The sequence below is a fragment of the Trypanosoma melophagium genome (assembly GCF_022059095.1).
Source record: "Trypanosoma melophagium isolate St. Kilda chromosome Unknown ctg17segment0, whole genome shotgun sequence".
In the NCBI taxonomy this organism is placed as follows: domain Eukaryota; phylum Euglenozoa; class Kinetoplastea; order Trypanosomatida; family Trypanosomatidae; genus Trypanosoma; species Trypanosoma melophagium.
The window spans coordinates 110,599-126,541 of record NW_027125145.1 but is presented as its reverse complement, the minus strand read 5'-3'; the positions used below and the strand labels follow the sequence as shown (position 1 = coordinate 126,541).

At 41.9% G+C, this 15,943-nt stretch overlaps 7 protein-coding genes across 7 annotated transcripts; all 7 read right to left on the bottom strand.

Moving 5' to 3' along the window:
* Positions 1-297: 297 nt before the first annotated feature.
* LSM04_005821 (uncharacterized protein) lies at positions 298-834 on the bottom strand (the record flags this gene model as incomplete). The annotated part of the gene is made up of 1 exon (XM_067334294.1): positions 298-834. One exon carries the CDS (start codon positions 832-834, stop codon positions 298-300), a length of 537 nt encoding a protein of 178 aa, XP_067193361.1.
* A 393-nt stretch (positions 835-1,227) lies between these two features.
* Positions 1,228-2,436, bottom strand: LSM04_000944 (Protein kinase domain; the record flags this gene model as incomplete). Its single annotated transcript, XM_067334293.1, has 1 exon — positions 1,228-2,436. One exon carries the CDS (start codon positions 2,434-2,436, stop codon positions 1,228-1,230), a length of 1,209 nt encoding a protein of 402 aa, XP_067193265.1.
* A 544-nt stretch (positions 2,437-2,980) lies between these two features.
* On the bottom strand, positions 2,981-4,405 carry LSM04_006388 (Serine-tRNA synthetase; the record flags this gene model as incomplete). Its single annotated transcript, XM_067334292.1, has 1 exon — positions 2,981-4,405. The coding sequence occupies one exon, from the start codon at positions 4,403-4,405 to the stop codon at positions 2,981-2,983; it is 1,425 nt and encodes a 474-aa protein (XP_067193381.1).
* Positions 4,406-4,843: 438 nt separating this feature from the next.
* LSM04_009621 (MORN motif) lies at positions 4,844-6,796 on the bottom strand (the record flags this gene model as incomplete). Its single annotated transcript, XM_067334290.1, has 1 exon — positions 4,844-6,796. One exon carries the CDS (start codon positions 6,794-6,796, stop codon positions 4,844-4,846), a length of 1,953 nt encoding a protein of 650 aa, XP_067193446.1.
* Positions 6,797-6,998: 202 nt separating this feature from the next.
* LSM04_003693 (uncharacterized protein) lies at positions 6,999-7,679 on the bottom strand (the record flags this gene model as incomplete). Its single annotated transcript, XM_067334289.1, has 1 exon — positions 6,999-7,679. One exon carries the CDS (start codon positions 7,677-7,679, stop codon positions 6,999-7,001), a length of 681 nt encoding a protein of 226 aa, XP_067193324.1.
* Positions 7,680-8,012: 333 nt separating this feature from the next.
* Positions 8,013-11,807, bottom strand: LSM04_007047 (GRIP domain; the record flags this gene model as incomplete). The annotated part of the gene is made up of 1 exon (XM_067334288.1): positions 8,013-11,807. One exon carries the CDS (start codon positions 11,805-11,807, stop codon positions 8,013-8,015), a length of 3,795 nt encoding a protein of 1,264 aa, XP_067193398.1.
* Positions 11,808-12,133: 326 nt separating this feature from the next.
* Positions 12,134-15,853, bottom strand: LSM04_002453 (Protein kinase domain; the record flags this gene model as incomplete). Its single annotated transcript, XM_067334287.1, has 1 exon — positions 12,134-15,853. The coding sequence occupies one exon, from the start codon at positions 15,851-15,853 to the stop codon at positions 12,134-12,136; it is 3,720 nt and encodes a 1,239-aa protein (XP_067193298.1).
* Between the last annotated feature and the right edge of the window lie 90 nt (positions 15,854-15,943).

Sequence of the window (15,943 nt, the reverse complement as noted above, 5' to 3'; positions counted from 1 at the left end):
GAAGAATTAGTAACCAAAAATAGCAATATCACCCAAAATAACAGTAGTAAAAGCAAAAATAAAAAAAAGCATGTAAAAACGAAAAAAAAAAAAACAATTGAGTTTTTTGTAGGGTAGTCTCAAAAAACAAAAAAGAATTCCTAACCCACAAGAAAAAAAAAGAAAAAGGAGAGGACACATTAATTTTTTTTTTCCTTCTTCCTCTTCTGGCATTAAAATCGGGGGTTCCTTGATTAAACAAAAAAAAGGAAAATACCCAACACCTAGAAAACCACGCATTTAGCAAGTCTTCTCTAACTAATGAGAGAGACAAAAGGACCAAATAAAATCAGCAAGAGAGTGTGAAGGTGAATCAAGGGAAAGAACATCACTGGAAAAGAATCTCTTGTTGTATATTGCCCAAACAACATCTCCAACATGTCGTCGCCCAGACAAGGAATTGCAAACAAGAGAAGGTCCATTGTGCAGCAATCGGTAGCGACGGTAACACCCTTGACATTTACTTTGTACATTTGTGAAGTCTTTTCCACGTTGAATCACAATCATATCATCTCGTAATTCAATGGACCACCACCAGTTTTGTGTCTCCAAGGCAACAAAGTAGTGATCACCTACTAGAAAAGTAAGGGGACCCCATGAAGCTAATGGTTCAGTGTAGACATGAATTTCATTGATGATTTCATTCATTGATGGTTCATCTTGCAGCTTCTCAAAAATCTCTCCACATCTTACAAAGCAAGATTGTTTCCCCTTTTTATTTCGCGTTTCCTCATCGGCAAAGAGGTCTAAGTAATGCTCGCGCCAACTATCAGCATCTGAATCAGACACATTCATGAAGATACACCTATAAAAAAAAAGACCCAACGGCTTTAGGGTGTGTTGAATGACAAAGTAATAGCAAATATAAATATATAAATAAGAATTGACGATCTAAAAAAAAAAGAATGAAGAGAAGGTTAAGACAAAGTACAAGAAAAGTGCACTCTTCTCCCCCTCCTTCTTTAAGTAACCTTGAAAATAGCTTAAGAAGGAGGAAACACCAAAAAGAAAGAGGAAGAAAAAAAAAATGAAAGTTAAAGTAAGGAAAATATAAGGTTATTTTGGTCATTAAAGTTAATAAAAAACAAGAACTTATGACATTTTTTTTTTGTCCTTGGGTATTGTTCAATTTTTTTTTCTTTTCTTTTTCATGGTGATTCTTTCATTTTCTCATTCTTTGCTGCAGACTTAAAGAGAACGTCTAGATTCCAACCACCTATACATATTGTACTTAGGGAGCGATATCTCTTCTGGTTTACACGCCTCTGGGGCAGAAGAAAACCAAGAATGATTCAACAATGCTTCAGCTGACTTTCTTCCTTTTGGTTCTAATTGTAGCATTTCATTCAACATATTTACGCTATCTTTATCAATATGCATCAATTCACAACGATGTTCCAGACGCTTGGGACGATGTTGTTTAAAGCTTATGAGAGATTTATCAGGATTGCCATAATAAAGTGTACTCTTAGAGGACGGAGACCCAAGCCAATCAATAATGGCTGCCACAGCCTCCGCTTCACCGCGTGCGTTGATAAACATTTTTCCACCAGATAACATTTCAAATAAAATACACCCACAGCACCAAATATCTATTGTGGCATCGTAACTTACAGCATGTCGTCCGCCAAGAAGAACTTCCGGTGGTCTATAACATACAGGACACGGTGGTCCTGTCATTGGACCACGCCACTTTGGAGGGCAAAAGCGGGCCCATCCAAAATCAATAATTTTCACTACGCCTTTCTCATCAATCATCACATTACTTGGTTTTAGGTCTCGATGCATTACTCGCTCCCTATGTAAGTAAGCCAGTCCCGTAAGAAGTTGGCGAAAAATACATTTAATAGTTGGAAGTGGCATACGACCTGCACTGGGTTCCCCACGAGGACCACCATTTCGCCATAAGCGAATTAGTGAAACAAGATCATAAGCTACAACAGGCATCAACATAACTAATGTTCCATCTGGTACAACATGATAATCAAATAATTCAACTATATTTTCATGTTTTAACATACGCAATAGGTTCAACTCACGAGAAGTTGTGTTACATAATCCTATAACACGCCTTCCAGCACCGTGAAGGAGTTCCATGCGTTTCATGGTAAGGTGCATTTTCGTCTCAGTATCGTACACAATATAAACCTCTCCGAAGCTTCCTTGACCTATTTTAACAATTCGTCGAAAACGATCCCTTAGTGAACGCACAATTGAATCTGATAAATGTTCCGGTTGTGTTATCATCTGTCCCTCTATGTATACAAGTCCACTAACATAACGCTCAACTGCAGCCTTTTTAAAGGCTTTGGCATCTGACTCTAGTTTTCCATGCGGCGATTCTTCATATCTTCCGCTTGGTGTTCCTGCCAAACTATTATCACGATCCTGCTTCATTCCGTCTCCTTTCTTCTCTCCTTTTTTGTTTGTTTTTGGAGGTAGGGTGTGGGAGTGGGATATTGAGACTTCCTACAGAATCCGCATTCAATGAATTTCAAGGAAAAGGAAAGGTCTTTCCCAAACAGAGCAAAAAATTAAAAAAAAAGAAAAAAAAAAGGAAGTGGTATTCAAGGGGGGAGAATTTCCAATATATAGTTTACTCCTGCATGTCAAAAAAAGAGGAGAGATTAGAATGAATTTCGTTCTTGTATCAGGTACATTACCTCTTCTTTTTTGCTTATGTTCAAGATGTAAGAAAACAAGGAAATGATTTCGCTAATCAAAGACCCCCACCGTCTCGTTCTTTTAACTCCCTTCCCGACTCCTCCTCCTCCTCCTCTTCCTCTCAGTCTCTTCCTCTCCCTCTCTCTCTCTCTGTTTTTTTTTTTTTCTTACAGCATATTCACCGTTTGTTTTTCGTTTTCGTTTTACTTTGCCTTTTTTTTTTTTTTTGCGAAGAACCCATGGGTTTTTTTTTTTCTTTCCCTTGTTTATCCTTTTTCTACGCAGTTTCCGTTAGCTCAGCGTTTTCCACAAACTTAAGCATCTCAGTTCCCATCATGTATGGACGAAGTACATCCGGGATAATAACACCCTCCTCGGTCTGGTAGTTTTCGCAGATACAGCACATTGTGCGGGTAATAGCACACAACGTTCCATTGAGCATATGGCAGTACTCCTTCACATTATTTGCCGCCACACCGCGTAGATTAGGCCCATAGCGGCAGTTTACCCCGCGAGCCTGAAAGTCCGTGCAGTTTGAACACGACACCAACTCACGGAATGTCCCTGAGGCTGGGAACCACGCCTCGAGATCGTACTTCTTCGCCGCGGCGTCATTGAGAGCACCGGAGCAGATGTTAACAGTGCGATATGGCAGTCCGAGGCTCTCGCAGAACTCCTCAGAGGTGCGGATCATCTCTTCCAGGTGGCGCCAGGACTCCTCTTCACGTGGTGAACAGACGAAAAACTGTTCAATCTTATCAAACTGATGTACACGGAAGATGCCAAGGGTATCACGGCCGTGAGAACCGGCTTCTTTGCGGAAACAACTTGACATTCCAGCGTATTTCAACGGTTCTTTCAGTTCTGTAAACCAACGACCGCGGTGATAGGCCGCTATAGGCATCTCACTTGTAGCAATAAGATACTTCTCATCACCATCACCTGACACCTTGTAGAGTTCCTCATCAAACTGCGACAACTGCGCTACCCCTGCCATGGCATCTTTGTTTAGAAAGAAGGGTGGATAAAATGGGGTATAACCTTTGTTAATGAGAAAGTTCAATCCATACGACAAAAGGGCCACTTGCAACTGAACAAGTCCTCCCTTGAGCACATAGGATCGTCCACCGGCCATGGAGGTAACAGCTTTGGATGTATCCATCATACCAAGACGTTCCATTATAGCAACATGGTTGAGTTTTGCTCGTTTTGTAACATCACCAAAAGTACGCACAACAGTGTTACCTGTATCTTCATCCTGCGCTACTGGAACAGACTCATGAAGGATATTTCCAACGCTCAATACAAGAGCATCACGCTCCGTTTCAAGGGCGACTGCCTCCTTTGCGAGTCTTGTCACCTGTTCAGATAAATCCTTAGAGAGTTGCTTTAGTTGAAGTACACAGAGATCTTTTAACTGATCAACAGTGAGAGTTCCATCTGTACAAGCTGTCTGAATAGAATTTGGAATTTCAGCCGTATCACCGTCTCCCTCCTTTGCCTTTTTCTTCGCACCAACAGCTTTACTGCAGGCATTGATAAGTTTGTTGCTGGTTTCGGTCAAAAATTGTGTGCGTCGCCATTTCTTATCTACCTCGAGTACAGTGTCAACTATGCAGGGATCTGCAAAGCGACGACGCTGTGATTCACGAATGATATCCGCCCCCTTCTCATCCCGGAACAACTGAATGTCAAGTCCCATGATAAACAAAGAAATGAAATAAGAACAACTTAGATACTTTTATGTATAGGCCTAACACAAAATAGCTTATTTATAGATTATAGGAGAGAAACAAAGGAAATAAAAGGAAAAGGAAGAGCAAAAAGATTATTTTTGTATCGTTTCCTTTTTTTTATTCTGTTTCTTTTTTTTTCGTTAAAGAATGATCATGAAATGAAAACAAAAGAAGCTCTACACATAATATACATCATCAAATACGAGAGAATCAGTCCAAGTTCTCATCCATAGTTGACACATGCGAGTAATCCAATATATACAAATCTACAACCATGAAAACAAAACCAAGAGTGTTGTTCTTCTTTTTTTCCCTCCTTTTTGTGACTTGCCAAGGGTATTGTTTTCATTTTTTTTTTTCTTGTAACGTCTTTTACATTTTCAACTAATCAGTCATCACATCTATCAGAGTCCTGCGCCTTGAAAAATCTCAAGCAGCTTCTCCTCCATCTCTTCATTGTTTGTCGCACCCATAAGGTGTGCAACACCCAGTATAGCCTCAATAAACTCAACAAATGTCAGTTTTTTTTCAGATGCCACCAACACAGCAGCGAACGCTTCATTGGGTCCACAACTCTTTTCGTACAAAGAAAGACCTAAAGCATTACGTGGTTGACAGACAGCAGAAGGTACAAGACCCGGTGTCTTGAATTGATCAAATGGAAAGAGGTAATTCACGGCTTCTGTTAACCCAATATCATATTTCTCAAATAAACCACGAAAGAATGCAATAAAGGTTTGAACACCTAATAAAGCACTTGTGCTACTTTGTAACACTTGAGAATTAACTACTGCTCGTCGAAATAATGTTTCCAGAGATTTTAAATGGGGAATCAAAAAAGTTTCCCATTCTCTTGTAAGGGGACACAAAGGTTCATCCTCGAACCTCTCCTTTACAAGTGAACCCTCTATAAATGCTGAGAAGCGTCTTGATAACTCAGCAATGTTATAACCAATACACGCAATAGCAGAAAGTCTAACAAGGGATTCTGCAAATTGTCTGTAATTTAGATAACCCTGTAGATGCAATATATCCTTTTGTAGCGTTCGCATTCGCATACTCCAAGGATTATCTGTTTCTCCTTCTTTTTCTTCTCCAGATATTTCTTCTTTTTCAATTGCTAACGCTACACAGTTAATCACATCAGAAATACCTATCCTCCCATTTATGATATGGGCATCATTCAATAAACGAAGATACTGTGGAATAAATATATGAGATGGAGGACGATGTTTCCACCAATCAGAAGGTGTCGTAATAAGCGCAATATCTTCATGCTTTCCACTATAGGTATAAAACAAATCTTTGAGAGTATTATTAAAACGTAATAATAAAAGTCGTACGGCAGAAGTAGCCTCTTGCAGAGAATTATCTGAAACTCCAATAATATCTGCCAACCTAACTTCGGGTAAAGAACCTGAGGTATCAGTTACCTTAAGCTGTTCCGCCGCTTCATTTCCATGAAAATTATCATAGTGTGAGACACCATTATTGGCTGTACACTTCCCACGTCCGTCTTTATTACCATTACGCCATTCACCTTCGTAAATACTTCCATCTGCATAGTAAAATACACCAAAACCATGTCGTTTACCTTTTAAATATTCTCCCACATAAACATTAAGAACAGAGTGAACTGGAGGGGCAAAATCTGCTGGACTTCCAACATCTTTTGGTGCACTTTCAGGATTAATATAGTGAACATAAGTAGATCGTCCAAAACCAAATGGAATACCATCACGCCATTCACCTTCATAAACCTCAACATAGTGTTCTGTACCAAACTTCCATCCCATTGTCCCAAAACCTTCTCGTTTATCATCATGCCACATTCCATCATATAAATCTCCATTGGGGTACATCAATTTCCCTTTTCCATTTCGCTTATTTTCTATCCATTCACCCTCATAATAAGAATTTCCAGCGTATGTTTGACGACCCATTCCATGGCGCTTTCCGCAGACCCACTCTCCAGTATAAACTCCATGCGCAGTTGACAGCTCTCCATGACCATATCGTACACCATCTCTTACTTCACCAACATATCTATCACCATTTACCCATAAAAATATACCTTTACCATTTGGGGCATTGTTTTTAAACTCACCTTCATATGTGATACCACTGCTCCATGTAATACGTCCATGTCCCTCCATACTCCCATGCAGAAAAACACCCTCATAACGGAAGCCCATTTCTGAAATAAGAACACCCTCACCATGAAACATGTGATCATCATCGAGTGCACCGATATATTTCCGCACCGATGTTACTGGAACAGCTCCCGCAAGATTGTTAGGTGGGGCAACTTTTTTCAAGTACTCATACAGCTCTTCCGTCTTGGTATTTGCAACCATCAGTGCAGCTACTGATTTCATCCTTCAAAAAAATAAAATAAAATAGAAAAAGAGAAAAAAGAAAGAACCAGCGACGCATAACATATATAACTGTTTTGTTCCAATAGAGAGAATACATTTATCCTTTTCCACAGAGTCAAAAAAAAAAAGATGCATAATATAAATTTTTATATACTTATATGATTTTGTACACAAAATTCACTCATTTTTGAGTCGCACCTTTATTCTTAACCGATGGAGCATAAGCCGCAAGAAAATTTTTGACAAACTCTGCGTCCTCATTAGCTTCTTCCATCAACTGTCGTTCACGTTCTTGACGAAAACGTTTACGCATCTTTTGCCGAGCTGCATTGTGCTCCTTTCTTGAAAGCATGAGTCGCAACTTCAACTCTTTCACTCCAAGCAAATCACTCTGATCGGTACCATCCAGCACCTTCACAGCGTGTAAAGCCATAGCTTTATTTCGAAAAGTCAACACTGCAAAGTGCGTTTTGTTCAACAAGTTGCCCTGTTGTGATGTTCTTAACTCCACCTTGGGTTCATATGCCTCAAAAACGGTACGAACTGCATTCTTCTCTGTTCCAGGCTCAAGGAAACAATGAAGTCTATAAGCAGTTTTCGCCTTTTTATTTGCCTTAGCCTTCCTCTTCCGTGCAGCGAGATCTGAAGCACGATCCTCGCTGATAGCATCACTTCCCATGTCAGAAAGATGACCATCCATAACCTCTTCATTTCCAGCATCATCAGCGGCAGTAGAGGTAGTGTTCGCTCGTTTCCCTCCTGCACGACGTCGTCGCGGGTAGCGAGCATCACCGTCGGTCTCGCTTCCCCAAATAGCAGCAAGCTCCATCTGCCTTTCCTTCTCCAGATCCCGCTTTACCATTTGCCTGGCTCAAACACAGTTAAGGGCAACACTGCTATTGTTATTTTTTGTTATTTATGTGTGTGTGTGTTTGTTCGCATGGGATCAAGAAAATAAGGAAAGAGTAGAGAACTAGAAAAATAAAACAAAAAAAAACCAAAAACTACAAATAAGTTTGCTCAATGAAATCGTTTTCATTTGTATGGGTAAGGCAATACCCACCCACCCACACAGGGGGAGAAAAAAAAAGATGTTTGATGGACAAAGAAAGAAAAAATAATTAATAATAATAATAATAATAATAATAATAATAATAATGAGTTATATACAGCTAGTTTCTTGCTTTTTTTTCTTTCAATAGAAACGTGGACATGCAGGATTAGCATTCTGCACCTCCATTTTTTCTTTTGGGGTAAACTCTAAGACAGTCGCTATTGCCGGAACCATTTGTAACCGAACGGTTTCATCCGGGCAACAAAGGAACTGAAGTACAACATTACGCACATATTCAATACTAAGCTGAACTCGCTCTTTTGCCTTGAGAACCTCAATATCCTTTGTATATTGAGCCAATACAGAGTTATTATAATCACAATCTCTTTTCAGTTCCGCATTCTCCTTCTCTACTGTCTGAAGCTTAGCACGCAATTGGCGAATTTCATTATCGCGTTGACTTTGCTGGGTTGCCAATGATAGCATGTCCTTCTCGAATACTCCACCTGCAGCTGCGCGGAGTGTGGCACGTCCCTCCTCCCGCATCCCTACGGTTGAGATATCCTGCTGTCCCTTCTCTCTCTGGAAAGCCTCTCGCTGCCGTTTAATCTCCTTCCGCAGCAGCTCGCACTTCTCCTCTAGCTGTAAGTTGCGCTGCTCGAGCTCCGCCACCAGCTCTGGGGCCGCTGCGGCCGCACACTTCTCCTTGGCATCGTGCAGCTGCGCCTCGAGTGCGACGACCCGCGCGGTGTTCTCAGCGACCGCCGCTTGCGCCGCGTTGAGGCTCTCGAGCAGCGGCGCCACGTCGAGACGACCGTCCGGCAGCGGCGCGGGGTCCGGCGGGGGGTGGCCGAGAGCGGCGAGGAGTGGACGGAGGGCGGCGACCAGTCCCCCCACATCCCCCTGATGGACGGCCACCAGCGCCTCAAGACTCTCAATCCGCTGGTCGTCCTTCGCCTTGGCCACCTTCACCTTCTCCTTCCAGACCAGCAGCTTCTCCTCAAACAGACGAAGCACATGCTCCTTCTCCTCCACAGTAGCCTGGTTTTTCTTCTCAAGCTCACTACAACGCTCCTCCAGATGCTGACGTTCCCCTTGTAGCTCCTCCAGCTGGTGTTTCGACCTCTCCAAGTCCTCATGGGTGGCATCCAACTCCCGCTGAGCCTCTCCACGTTGCTGCCAGGCATTCTCCAGCTCCGCCTGCTGTTCCGCAGAACTACTGTTACACTGTTCCTGTAGCAGCCGCACTTCCTCCCGCGCACTATCCAGCTCACGCTGCAACTGGTCACGCTGCTGCCAGGCATTCTCCAGCTCACTCTGCTGTTCCGCAGAACTACTGTTACACTGTTCCTGTAGCAGTCTCAATTCCTCCCGCGCACTATCCAGCTCACGCTGCAACTGGTCACGCTGCTGCCAGGCATTCTCCAGCTCACTCTGCTGTTCCGCAGAACTACTGTTACACTGTTCCTGTAGCAGTCTCAATTCCTCCCGCGCACTATCCAGCTCACGCTGCAACTGGTCACGCTGCTGCCAGGCATTCTCCAGCTCCGCCTGCTGTTCCGCAGAACTACTGTTACACTGTTCCTGTAGCAGTCTCAATTCCTCCCGCGCACTATCCAGATCACGCTGCAACTGGTCACGCTGCTGCCAGGCATTCTCCAGCTCACTCTGCTGTTCCGCAGAACTACTGTTACACTGTTCCTGTAGCAGTCTCAATTCCTCCCGCGCACTATCCAGATCACGCTGCAACTGGTCACGGTGTTGCACAATACTATCTAGCTCACTCTGCTGTTCCGCAGAACTACTGTTACACTGTTCCTGTAGCAGCCGCACTTCCTCCCGCGCACTATCCAGCTCACGCTGCAACTGGTCACGCTGCTGCCAGGCATTCTCCAGCTCCGCCTGCTGTTCCGCAGAACTACTGTTACACTGTTCCTGTAGCAGTCTCAATTCCTCCCGCGCACTATCCAGATCACGCTGCAACTGGTCACGCTGCAACTGGTCACGCTGCTGCCAGGCATTCTCCAGCTCCGCCTGCTGTTCCGCAGAACTACTGTTACACTGTTCCTGTAGCAGTCTCAATTCCTCCCGCGCACTATCCAGATCACGCTGCAACTGGTCACGCTGCTGCCAGGCATTCTCCAGCTCACTCTGCTGTTCCGCAGAACTACTGTTACACTGTTCCTGTAGCAGCCGCACTTCCTCCCGCGCACTATCCAGATCACGCTGCAACTGGTCACGGTGTTGCACAATACTATCTAGCTCACTCTGCTGTTCCGCAGAACTACTGTTACACTGTTCCTGTAGCAGTCTCAATTCCTCCCGCGCACTATCCAGCTCACGCTGCAACTGGTCACGGTGTTGCACAATACTATCTAGCTCACTCTGCTGTTCCGCAGAACTACTGTTACACTGTTCCTGTAGCAGTCTCAATTCCTCCCGCGCACTATCCAGATCACGCTGCAACTGGTCACGCTGCTGCCAGGCATTCTCCAGCTCCGCCTGCTGTTCCGCAGAACTACTGTTACACTGTTCCTGTAGCAGTCTCAATTCCTCCCGCGCACTATCCAGATCACGCTGCAACTGGTCACGCTGCTGCCAGGCATTCTCCAGCTCACTCTGCTGTTCCGCAGAACTACTGTTACACTGTTCCTGTAGCAGCCGCACTTCCTCCCGCGCACTATCCAGATCACGCTGCAACTGGTCACGGTGTTGCACAATACTATCTAGCTCACTCTGCTGTTCCGCAGAACTACTGTTACACTCTTCTCGTTGTTCACTTTTTATTGTCAGAGGTGATGTCACTGTACTTTCTGTGGAAGGTGCTCTTTCATTTGGCTGAAATGTTCCAGCCGATGTACAGTAACTTTGTGCAATATTGATACAATGTGAAACGTTAGGGGGTGTGTTTTTCAATTCTGTTGCTATTTCATTGATGATACTATTTGCTATTCGTGTTTGTTGTCTTGACTGCTGAAGCTGTTGTGTTAGAGAACGTATATTCTCTAAATCCTTGATTTTATCTTGTTTCACTTTGTCCTTCCATTTTTGTAATTTCTCAAGCGATGGGATGCCACCTCTATCGGGCGATTCACTCTGTTGTCTTTTTTCAGAAGTTTCAGGTAATTGTTGGGTGGTATTATCATTTGGTAACTTTGTATTTTTTGTATTTTCAGTCCACTGTTTCGTTTCTTCTTGCAAGGATGCCAACTGCTGAGAAGAATCATTCAATTTTGCTTTTAGTCCTTCGTTGATTGTTTTGAGTTGTGCTAGCTCTTTCTGAAGCTCATCGGCAAGGTTTTTCTGCTGAATAGTGTGGTTTTCCAAGGTTTCTATTTCTTCTTGTTGTTTTCTTACGTGATTCTCAAGGGCAGAGATCTTTTCTTCGTTGTTTTGATGCTCTCGTAGTTTTTGCATATCCAACTCATGGTGTTTTGTCATCGACTCCATTTCGTGACTGAATCGTTGTTGAAGTGCAATATATTGTTCCTGGAGAATTTCCAAAGAATTTTGAGATTCTCGTAGTTTTGCATTACTTTCTTCTATGGTTGTACGAGCCTTCTTCAATTCTCCCTGCCGTTTTTCCTGTTGTTGCTTGTGTTCGCTACGCACTGTTGCAATTGCCTGTTCTACCAGGGATTGCAACTCTGCAGTCATACCTACATTACCGGTTTCCCGTACAGTTTTCAACACTTTAAGCTCTTCTTCAAGTTCAGCAATTCGTTCCCTATCACGGGTGGTGAATTGTTTTACTTTTTCTTTCCATTCGGCAGTTTTCTGCTGGAGAGCAGCGTACTTTTGTTTCTCTTCTTGCAGTTCTTCCTCTTTTATCTTTACAAATTCCTCCAGTGTCTTTGCTTTCTGTCGCAGCATCTCCAGTTCCTCTTGATCGGGAACAGGGACGGTTGCATCTTGTCTTTTAAAATAATGAGCCATGTGCAAATGGCTTTGCTATTGGTTTCCCTCACTCCCATAATGTTAAATTGATGAAGTGTAAAAAGAGTGAGAAGAGGTCGAATAAAAGGAAGAAAGCAAAAGAAATAATAATAAGTCAAAGAAAGAAAAGAGAAAAAAAAATAGAGAAGAAACAAAAAAAAAAAAACCAAAAGAAAAGAGGGAAATTTTAACATCATTATGATGGGGCATACAGAGTATTACAACAACAGAATAGGTGATAACTCGATTAACTTCAAACGTATATACATATATATATATATATATATATATATATATGTTCAAAACACGCCATTTTTATATGTCTCCTACTTTTTACGTTTTCCACTCTCATTCCGATTTTTGAATTTAAAAAGCTTTTGGTCAGCAAAAAACGTTACTGCTCTGTCAATGCTCGAATAGATAGGGAGAACCCTATAGGAAGACATGTTGTTTTTCAGCCATTCCACCAATTCAGGTGATTTTGGACGTTCGCTCTCTCCACTTGTAGATTCACACATAACTTGTCGGATACACTCATCCACTTTACTTATCTCCCTATCAACGACAAGTATATGTGAAAGTGATTCTTTGATGATGGAAAACACTTCTCTGGCATCATCAGAGAGGGCACGTTTCTCTCGTGCCTCTAGATGCAAGACTATATCATCAGAGTGAAGATCATTCGCTCTTTCCATACTACGGCGCTTCCGTAGAGTTGTACACAATTTTTCTAATGGGACATTATCTAAACGGAAACCCGAGCTACCTCCATGAAATGATGCAAGGGGTACAATACGGTTTCCATCCAGTACAACGGTTTGCAATTCCTTCGCCTTCATAGCTCTAATAAATCCCCGATTGTCATGTTCAGCTCTCAAACAAGCACGTATATTACCACTCCATAACTTCACTGCACTTGCGATAACTAATGATATTTGACTAGGAGAGTAAACATCTTGGCGGCGAACGGCTGCACCATCAAGTAATAATGGTTCATTTTGAGGGAGACGAATATGTTTTCCTACCGTACTCAATTCCATAAGATCGATACTAAGAGAATATGCTGGTATTTCTGCGCTGCGTACACAAAATTTACTTGCAAAATTATCAAGACTACAACAAAATGCAACGGCTCTACATTCATCTTGTGTACGACATTCAAATATTAATCCATAATCAATAAATAATCGATCAACAGATGTTTCACATGGTTTTAATGCAGGATCAATAATTACAGTGATATTTGATGCAATTTGTTTCCCAAAAAGTGGTAGTACTTCTAATAATCTTGATGTAAAGTTTCTTACTAATTCGTGCCTATCTAATGAACCTGTTATCAGGCCATTATCCACTAGTGCACTATCAATTCTGGAAACAACAGGAGGAATCAAATCACTTGGACCAATAATTTCACGCATGTTCATTACAGTACTTGGTGGTTCCTGTGACCCAGCTTCAGTCGGATGAGTTGCTTTTAACCAGTCTGCATGCGATATGATAATTTCCAATTTCGATGTTAAATCAATCATTGAAAGAAGATGAAGAAAAGACAATAATGGATCTAAAAGTATTTCATCAAAAAGTCCTGATGAAACTAACGGTGTCGTAAATACTGCATAAGGTCGTATTCGGTAGTAAAATTGATAGAATGAACCAATATGAGGATTTGCAAAGATATTTAAAAAATAAGAGATGGAAATATGCGGGTGTGGTGCAAGAGCCCAAACCTTTGATCCCATGTCTATAACCGACGTTACATCAGACTCATTAAGTGAGAGATTCATAGGCACAAAGTAATCATAACACGCTACTGGAACCGCACCGTGAAGTAATCCTACAATATTTACAGCTTGCATAAGATCAAACATTCCAGCACTTGAAAGTGTTTTCTGTAATTCCTTCTTTACAATAGGAGCTTTACGATTACAATTTACTATTATTCGTTGAACAGTATGAAGTACACGACCAGCAATGTTTTCACCATGTTTTTCAATTGTTTTCAGTGCTTCAACTATATCTACAGGGTCTCCAGGAAGATCACCCGCATTAAGAACTTCTTCACATGATGATCGAGCGCTAGGCTCGCGTTCAAGTAGACCAGAAATTACTTTTGCCATTACTGGATTCCAACGAATAAACCATTGAGGAAGTGGTTTTCCAGAACTCACCTCTGTCATTATGTCAAATCTCTCTCTAAATCCTTTTCCAGCCACTGCAAGCCACATTTCAAGGGCTATCATTCCCAGACTGTATTCATCCACCTTAAAATCATAACTTTCACCGCGTTCTTGCTCTGGCGCACAGTAAAGAACAGAACCAAGATTTCCTGTTGGTCGGAACTCATCCTTCACAATACCAAAATTTGACGGATCATCTACTTCAAAACTGCTTGGATTTCGCTTTACTGAAGGTTGCAATGTTCGTGCCAAACCAAAATCTGCTACTCGAATTGTTTCACTTTCTCCTCCATTTATTGAGCTTTCCATTTCAAACAAAACATTATCAGGTTTTAAATCACGATGAACAATATTTTCTCTATGAAAATGTGCTACAACTGTTAATAACTGACGAAAAATTCTTAACGCAATTTTTTCACCATCATTAGAAGTAAAAAAAACAGTCTTTTCACTGTCGGATAAATCAATTAAACTTCTTAACGTTTTTTGTGAACACAACTCCATCTGTATATAAAGTGTATGATATTCAACAGAGTGTGCAAGATATGGGGTACTTAAAACGCCTGGAGTGGCGTCATTATCTGATTCATCAGAGTAGTACTCATCACTGCTTGTATTTAAATTATTGTAGCAAGGTGTTCGATGATTTCTTGACCGACTCAGTTGCAATCTATCCTCGTTCTCACTACTTTCTTCTTCTTCTTCTTCTTCTTCGCTTTCTTTATCCTCTTCATCTTCTTCATTATCACCATCAAGATATTCTATTAAGTCTTCATCGCACCCAGGTTCAATCCATGCATCATAGTAACGGACAATGTTTTTATGACTAAGTGCAGCCAGACTTTGAACTTCTCGAAGTGCCTTTTCAGATTGATTCGTTTTTATAACTATTTTCTTAACTGCATAAAGACGACCATCAACTTTTTTCCGACAAACATAAACAGGTGCGAACCCACCTGACCCTAATAAACGTTGTTCAATAAACTCACTCTTATACCTCCCAGGTGAACTTCGCTTAAACGTTCCAACTACCTCCTCTTCTGCCCAAAGCCACTTGGTGAGAGTGTCTTTTCCATCCATAGATTTACGAAAGTCTTCGCGAAAAGCACGTTGAGTGTATAGATGCCTCCATGGTACACATTTTTGAAACTTTTTAGGAATAACTTTAACTTCACTTATCAAGTAATGAATCAATGATTGAAAATTGTTACGAGCTTCTTCCTCTGATTCTGGATCCTTCAAATGACAACATTTATCAAGTAAATGTAAAAGAAGCACAATTAATTTAACAGTATCTAGCGCTTCTAAACTTGTTTTTCTCGCCTCCACGGCTGATGGTGCTTGTACTTGTAATTGTCCCTGTGTTTGTGCGGATGATATCTTTTCTCCTGCAGCCACTTCTTCATTATTTGTGGAAACAGGCGTACATGATCTTTCCCCACCCGCCGACAAGACCATCTCCACCACAGTAATAATCTGCATAATACACGGTGCCCCTGCCAGCAGGAATGGTTTAATGGCCTCTTTAATGTTTATATGCATTCTCGCCAACTCCGCCGCAGTCAACCCCCCACTCTCGTCTGGTGTGATGCCGTGGGGGAGTAGTATCCGTACACGCGGGGCCACGAAGGGATATCCACACACCACACACACCTCCAACACCACCCGCCGCTTTGGGAAGGACTCGGTGTCCAGTGCCAGCAGTATCTTTGGGTAGAAATGCTCGCGCTCCACTATGCGGATGTTGTCATAGCTGTTGCGTAGAAACTCAATCTCGTCCGCCACAACATCATCGCGAACCTCCACCTGCCCTTCGGTAATAATATCGTAGGCAAAACATGTCTCTCCGTCGTCTTCGTTTGAATTCATAAAACAGATTATATGTGCACTCTAGAAAAACAAAATAAATATGTATCACACACACAAAAAAAAAGAGAATAGAAGAGGAAAAGAAGAAAA